Source organism: Lichenostomus cassidix, chromosome 1Aa (assembly GCF_008360975.1).
Source record: "Lichenostomus cassidix isolate B80296 chromosome 1Aa, HeHo_3.0, whole genome shotgun sequence".
Lineage (NCBI taxonomy): Eukaryota > Metazoa > Chordata > Aves > Passeriformes > Meliphagidae > Lichenostomus > Lichenostomus cassidix.
The window spans coordinates 22,741,438-22,749,855 of record NC_139480.1 but is presented as its reverse complement, the minus strand read 5'-3'; the positions used below and the strand labels follow the sequence as shown (position 1 = coordinate 22,749,855).

General features: G+C 37.9%; 1 protein-coding gene across 1 annotated transcript in view; it reads left to right on the top strand.

Moving 5' to 3' along the window:
- The window catches only part of LOC146443311 (uncharacterized), a 10,788-nt gene extending 2,634 nt beyond the window's left edge, over nucleotides 1-8,154 (top strand). The window contains exon 2 of the mRNA XM_085080056.1: nucleotides 7,732-8,154. Within this exon, the coding sequence (XP_084936182.1) occupies nucleotides 7,732-8,154 (423 nt within the window). The remainder of the gene's footprint in view (nucleotides 1-7,731) is intronic.
- The last annotated feature ends 264 nt before the right edge of the window (nucleotides 8,155-8,418 follow it).

Below are 8,418 nucleotides of genomic sequence, written 5' to 3'. Positions count from 1 at the left end.
TGTACATCATGCTATGAATACATTTGAATGATAATTCATAAATATGTGATTCACAATTGCAAAGAATGGAATGTTTTTGGTTTAGGTGGAAAGGTTGTGGCAGTGGAAGGGGCTGCAGGGCTGGGTTCTGGAAGAAGACATCAGACACTGCCCCCAAGCTATAAAGAGCCAGTTCCAGCCAGCTCTGAGATTTCTGTGTGAGTTACTGGAATCAGCATTTCGAACACATACTGTTTTGGGTTGACTTTTCCATCCATTCAAGATACAGGAATGACATCACTCTAACCCTGGTAAAAGAGATCCATGGATAGGCTATTGAACTTTGGGAATGAAGCCTCAGAAGTGACAGCTCTGCTTAGTACCTCCAAGATGCTTAATTAAGATTTACTCCTTGAACAATTTATATTTTGTCTCAGGAATTCTTGACCCAAGAACTTCTGGAAGTAAGTCTGTATGTGCTTCAGTTCTTTTGTACTCTCTCTACCTACTTTATTGGCCAGTATTGTATTCAGGATGCTGGTCAAGAAGAGTCAGTGATTCAACCTCTAAAACCGTTGCTGTTAGGTCTGCTGATGCCACAGAATAACCTCTTTTATCATTTCAATCTTTCTCTGAAGGAAGATTGAAGAAAGATGTGAGCATCAGAGCCATATCACATTGCCAGTGGAAGGGAGAAATACAGAAGACAGCTCTCTCCTTACACCAATTTTTTGAACTTAGCCAGGACTCTGTTGGCACACATTTTTAGACTGGAATAATAAAGCATCTTCAGTTCAGGCCAATTCAGTGCCATTCCATAATCCAGGTGTCCAAGATGAGAATGTTTTATTGCATTCGTGTTCTCTTTTAATGAAAATGACACACAACTGAAATGTTTCTGTGTTTTTCTATCCACTTTGTTTTTCTCCCTGGCTGAAAAATGTCAAAAGAGATGCATGACACTAAAACATAATTTTCCCTTGGGACAGGGTTCTAATTATTAGTTACTACATTTTTAAGGTAAAAGTATGTTTTATTTCTGCTACCAAACCATTTAATATTGAAATCGTCAGATGCCTTGATTCCATTTTCCACATCATTCTTTGAAGGGGAATTTCATTCCAGTAGATGAAGTGCTTTGCACAAGTTATGTATATGACTATGAATAAATGAATGATTATGAATGAAATGACAGTGCCATTGAGGAGCAAAATTGTTTTTTATCAGTCAGATGCAAAAGTTCATTATGGTAACAATTTTCTTAAATACTACTTCTAACTTAGTGGTCACAGTACCAAGCCTGAAAGTGCTCAAGAAGCATTTGGGACAACACTCTCAGGCACATGGTGTGGTTCTTGGTGCTGTCTGGTGCAGGGCCAGCAGCTGTATTTTGATGATCCTTGTGGGCCCCTTCCAAATCAGGATATTCTATAATTCTGAACCTTTTTTTGTTTTAGAGTAGAGTATTGCCATGAAAACTAAATACACTGAATAAGTTTCTAATTAATATTTTAGATAATGGGAAATTCTATCTGATATTAAAATAGGTGTATAAGAACCTATTAAGAGGATCATTGCTCACCTATTGGTCATATGAAATACCAACCATGCATGTTAAATGTTATGTTTCTTAAAACAAAGCATAATTTTTTTCTGCATAATAATTTTCTTAAGTCTATTTCATGTGTAAAAGTTCACATTGATTAAATTAAGAGTTTTTAAGTCTGTTTAACAAAAACATATAACCATTCAAAATTAATATTCCTTTATTTGTCTAATACAAAAGGAAAAATAATTCTAAACAGGAAGATCCCTAAAAGGGGTCTGTTTTACTTGCCTTAACCCACTGCTTTGAAAAACTGTTTTTTTCACTCACTGTGTGAAACAAACTGTAGCAAATTATATATTGCAACAAAAAAAAAATCAGACGATATTTCTGTCTTTTTGTTGTACAGAGTCACTGTAAGGTTAACAGTGTAATTCTGATTTCAGATGGGGCAGAAATGTCTTTGAATTATGGATGATTTTCTGTTCTTTTAAAAAAGTTTAGAATCTTATTTTTTCTTATACATTGCAATATTATTCTCCGATCAATAGAATACTTTCCTATTTATCAGTGCAAATCTTTTAAAGACACAGTATACAAGATAAATAAACAGCACAGTTAACCCCATAATAATTTTCTTCTTCATACTCTCTGGTCATAAATCCCTATGTCTACTTTCACGGCACTCAGTATTTCTTTGAAATATTTCCATTTACTTTCTCTTACTATTCACAAAAATTTAAAAAAGTTTTACTTTATAAGATTGTTTCTAAAATATCTGATATTTAGATTGAAATTTTTCTTCCATGAGATTTATTTTCCCTATAGATAAATATAAGAATGCTCAAAAGTCCTTGAAAAAACAACAAAAGTCTCCCATTTATTTGCATTATCTTTGGATCAAAATTCAAGTCTTTAGAGTGCAAAAGTGAGATTGGATGTTTTGGTCTTTATCCTCACTTCAGTAAAATCAATACGTTTGCTAGGTGAAGAACCAAACTAGTAGCATGAACTTTTAATCACAAAGTGCATTCCAGCTTAGGTTTTAAAACCTATCTTGGAAAGTTGATCCTTTTTATTTTCTGATGTCCTATTTGATCATCAGTTGAACAACTTTATGGAGGCTCTCTTGAGTTTGAAGATTTGTCTTTTATGGTAATTTTTCTTTATAGTTAATATTAGACCCTTTTTTTTATTCACAGAAGGTAACGAAATAGCAAAGATTGCTGATAAAATTACTGCTAGTACACCACATAATGGCTTATTATTGTCCTATTTAAAATGCTTCAGCCATCAATCAAGGAGCAGAACTACTGGTGGACTGGGGGTCTTGGTGGACAAAAAACTGTCCATGAACCAGCAGTGCTCTTGTGGCTAAGGAGGCCCATGGAATTCTGGGGTGCATAATGAAGAGCTACAAAGATGGGCAGGGGTCTGGAAAATCTCTCTTATGATGAAAAACTGAGGGAGTTGGGCCTGTTCAGCCTCAGGAAAAAGCTACTAAAGGGGAACCTCATCATTGACTATAAATATCTAAAATGTGGGTGTCAACAGCAGAGAACCAGGCTCTTCTTTGTGCCAACCCATAGAAGAAGTAACGGGCAGAAACTGATGCAAAGGAGGTGCCACCTGAATATGAGGAAGAAATTCTTTATTGCATGGGTGACTAAGCACTGGAAAAGTTTGCCAAGAGAGGGTGTAGAGACTCCCTCACTGGAGATATTCAAGAATCATCTGGATGCAATTCTGTGCCATGGGCTCTGGGATGACCCTTCCTTAAGCAGTGAGGTCAGACCAGAAGACCCATCCTTCCAACCTTACCCATTCTGTGATTTTGTGAAATTTCTATGCATTTCTCATATCAAAAATTCAGTTGCAAAACTCACACATAAAAGCTTTCTTACAGGGTTTTGTAGCAATTCTGTTTATAGTCCCTATTGCAAATGGAGTACTGAAAGAATAAATCTCACAAATGCCTATAACATTTGACTTCCCTAGCCACCTGAGGCAACTAAAAAATTCATGAACATAAGTAATATAATATAGTTAGGAGTTTATTTTGTTTCTTATTATGAGTACCACTGTAGTACCGGGAAAACAAGAAAAATTTCAGTTCACAATGCTCTGTTTTCATAAACTTCCAAAAATGCTCAGTACTTAAGAACTTCCAGGACATGAAATTTTAGCTTGTGCTAAACTACTTGCCATTGTTTCAGAACAAAAACATGGATATTTAAATGTTGTTCACATAATACAGTCTTACTGAAACTGATAAAGAATTGTTCTTAAATATAGAAAACAGTGCAACTGCTAAGTCATTGTGTGCCTTGTGTCACTAGACTGCAAATGCCACAATATCCATGTTTATCTCAAGATAATCCCTTTTGATGTCTCACTCTGCCTTTTCATTTTCACTCTGTTCCCATGTGTAGACAGTGCTCTGTTCCATCCCAATATTCAAAGGCTCTTGCTCTTTTACGGTATTCTATTCTAGCCATGAGAGAGGGTGAGGACTGAGGGTCCTCAGAAGAGCAGAGGCTGAGGTTTTATGTAATTCAGTAGCATCTAAATGTCCTCATCTGAGAAGGAGAGGTAGTGCCAAAAGTCTAGATATTACAACTGCCCAGCCTCATGAGGCGAGATAAGGGGAATTTATCTGAAAACAAAGTGTGATGAGAAAACCTTGTAGTCTCTGAGAAAATCTATGGTTTTGTCAGGTTTGTCTGACTTGGCAGTGAAAAAGCACCTAATTCAACTTTTTCAGAAGCCAAGAGCATGACAGGATAAATTACATTCATATGAAAGCTCCAAGTGTGTCCAACAGTGCTGAATCATTCAGAGCTACATCAGAAGCAAGTGAGTTTCTTGGAAGCATAGCTGGTGATACCTCTCACTAGTATGAGAGGTATCTCTGGAGGTCCTCAGACCTGAGAAGATCGTTTGTTCTGATGAATGATGTATTTTAATAAGGCAATGAGGTGACAAGGGATAATATTAAGAAAAAAGAAAAGTTGCTGCAGTTCTGCTGGTAGGAAGTGTTTCCATTTCCCTCTTCCAATGCTTTTTCTACTGAAAAAAAAAAATTGTACTTATGATATGTTTGATTGTGTTCTTCAGAGAATACATAATTTTAAATTAAATGTAATCTAGACTTTTTTTTTCTCAGTCTTTTTGACAAATGATTTTGGTACAAAGGACAGATTTTTAATATTACAATTAATTTGCTCCACTAATTTCATTCTGAAAAAGAGATGACAAACAAAATTACTTCCCTCATATTCATATTTTGTGGGTATAACCAGTATTAAATAACCAGTATCTGAAACTGAGTTAATCAATACTTCTGATTAATTGAAATTTCATTTCTCTAACAGACTCATAAACTTGGAATTTAATGTTAAAAAGATTAATTATCATGGTAATATGAATTAATAATTTTTATCTTCATATAGTGGGACTGTAAAAAATAAAAATACTGTTCTTAGAGAAAAAAAAGTTAAAACCTTTTTCATTAGTTTATAAGAATAGCAGTTTCCCTTTCAATTATCTCATTCCTGAGCAGCAGGAACAACACAGAACCAGCAGGAGGGGGGGATTAAAGATAAGAGGATGGGAGATTAAAGATCAGAAAATGTACTGGTTGTTTTGAAACAGAAGGACTGAAGGAACACAAATGCTCAAACACATAGAAGCGAAACAGTAACAAAGAATGAAAGAAAAAGCATAAGAAGAAAACAAAACAAAACTTGTGGTCAAATCAAACCTTAAATTGGCAGATTAAGCATCCCAAGGCTGTGTCCAGAGACAGTTCAGAAAGACGTGTTATGTGAAGAGGTATCTTTTGCTCATCAGTACAAACTGAAAGGTGATGATCTTCATTTAAGAGTGGCATGATTGTGGATTTAACCACTGTTTTTTTCTGAACTGGCTTTATTCTAGGAGAGCTCTCAGTGTCAATCTCTACAATTGATCTTCAACAGTTTTTTGTAGGATTGCTTTTATATAGAATATCTCGAATATGATTTGCTTATCTATTTCTGTCTCTTCCTGTCATTTTTTCCTGCATATATTTCCTATTTTTTTCATGAAAAACAGCTCACTTTTCAAAGTATCCAGTGTTTCCTTTAAATTAATACTGCTGTTCTGCAGTCGATTTCCTGTAATGCACTTTTTTCCCCTGCTGCCTAGAAATCCTTTTTAAAGGCTTTATTTTAAAATACAAAGGATATACAATTATATAAGACATTAAAGGAAGTATTATGCATGCAGAAAATGAAAACTTCAATGATCAAACTCTGCCTTTCACATCCAAGAGCAGAACACTCCCCACAGCGCTTAATGTTTCACAGTAAATTCCAGATTTAGTACACAGTTTTTTATATTTAACAGTTTTTTAGGCTTTTTCTACTGTTCCTAAAAACACTAGATAATTTTGAGATGGCAAAGCTCTATCTGTTGTTTTTCTTTGGTTGGTTAGTTGGTGGGGTTTTTTTGTTTGTTTGTTTGTGTTTTCTTCTTTTTTTATCTTTTCTGATTTTGTATATGAGCGAAAATACAGGAAAAGATCAAAAAGATCACTGATAATTGCTGGCATCAAGAGGGAATCAACATAGAAATTTAACAAGAGTGAGTGCATGCAAATTGGCTCACAGAGAGATCTCAGGGTTTGGGTGAGTCCCAAATCAAGGACATTTTTTACACCATTGACTTCAGCCATTTTCTTGTTTTCCTTCTCCATTTGGCAGAACAATGCACCTATCACTGCAACTTACTGTGTTTTGTAGCCCAACTTTCTAATTAACAAATAAAGTAGCAACTAAATTAGTAGTCCTAAAGATTTCTTGCAACAGGTAATATGACATTCATATGGGTTTTGTTCCATGGTTGTCACGGTTAAATCCCTCTCAGCAACTTAACCCCACCTGGCCACTCACTCACTTTCCCTCCATTGGGATGGGGTAGACAATCAGGAAGGTACATGTGATAAAGCTTGTGATTGAGATAAAGCCTATTTAACAGGCAAGCCAAAAGCTCTGTGTGCAAGCAAAGCAAAACAAGGAATCTATTCACCACTTCCCATGACAGACAGACCTGACCCAGACAGGTGTCCAGCAATCCCCATGAAAGCAGAGATCCATAACGCATAGACCTGTCTTGGGAAGACAAACACCATAACTCCTAACGTCCTCCTTTTCTTTTTCTTCTTCACTGTCCTGGTTTTCAACAGGACAGAGTTAATTTTTTGCACAGTTTTCTCATATGGGTCACCCACAGTGATGGGTCACACCACAGTGGGGAAGCTTTATGATGAGTGGCTGAGGTCTCTTGGACTGTTCAGCTGAAAGAATAGTAGACTGAGGAGAAACTTTGCAGTTTACAGCTTCCTCATGAGGGGAAAAGGAAGACCAGGCACTGATCTCTCCTCTCTGGTGACTAGCATTAGAACACAAGGGAATGGCATGAAGCTATGTCAGGGCAAGTTTAGGTTAGATATTAGGAAAAGGTTCTTCACCCAGAGGATCTGGAACATGCTCCCCAGGGAAGTGGTCACAGCACCAAGCCTGACAGAGATCAAGAAGCACTTGGATAATGTTTTCAAGAACATGTTGATTCTTTGTGTGATCCTCTGCTGGGCCAGGAACTGGACTTTTGACGATCCTTTGGGTTGCTTCCAACTTAGGACATTCCATGGTTCTATATTTGTAACTCTCGAGAGATCTCAGTGACTTGCAGTATGAATCAGAGTGAAGCCAATAAATGAAAATGGAAATAGTATCACAAAAGGTTCTGAACCCTGAACTTTCAGGATAGAATCACTGCCATATCTTATATAAGATGTCTGTAGAACAATTTCTTTTTTGTTATTTTGCTTATGGTCTTTTTCCTGTTACATATGTGGGAAGCCATTCGTTTTTGTTCTCATCTTCTTTCTCTTTGTGGCTCCACATCTGTGTGACTGGTTGTAGCAGTGTGCCTGCAGATTTTAGTAGATGATTGGCACTGCACATCCCCCTTCCCCTATCCCATAGAGCTAAAAGCTGGAAAATTCTACCGTGTTCCCCCTGGCCGAGTCTCCCCATTGGGTTTGAAGTTCTGTGCCTTCTCTCCTAGCGTCCCCATTCCCTAGCTCCTCTGCCAGTTCTGTATCCCTCTTGCCCCTATTGGCTCTCCTGTGTAAACCCCTCCCATCCTGCGGTCCCTCTTAGCCCCTGGAACGGGGACTCTCGGGGCTCTCAGCTCCTCGGAGCCCAGCTCTGTCCTCTCCCGCGTTCCGTCCCGGTCCCATCCGCCTTCTCCTCCCCGCTGTCCCACCAATAAACCCTGGATTCCAAAAGCTGAGAGACTGCATCTTCTTTAGTCGCCGAGGCTCCTGCTATCCTGCCTTGGACAAGCCAGCCCGAGCTCGGGTTCCGCCGGCCCGGATCCGCTCCGCTCCCGCAGCGTGGAAGCACCCGGCGGGGACCTCTTTTAGTTGGGGTTTTCGGGGTCTCCCTGCGTCCCCAGAGCGAGAAAACCTCATCTGGTCTGACACTTCATTTCATGCAGTCATCACAGCTTTCAAATGCGATGTTTCCAACTGGGAGGGAAGCTTTCCTCACTCCACAATGCTGCATCACCCCTCATGCTAGAAAGAGGAATATTGGCCATCTCTTCTTTCATGGGCAGCTGCATAATGGAGGGAAGAGAAAATAGAAGCATTGATAAAAAAGTGTATTTACACCTTCATTTAACTTTTCCATTACTGCAAATCAGTGATGGAGAACAGCAATCAGAAATACATGGTTAAGAAGATACCATAAAACTAGTTTTATTGGGACAACTATTGTGGTTATTCTTAAGTCCTGGTATGGATGACTGCTCTAATGAATTCACATGTGAAAATACTGTTTTCA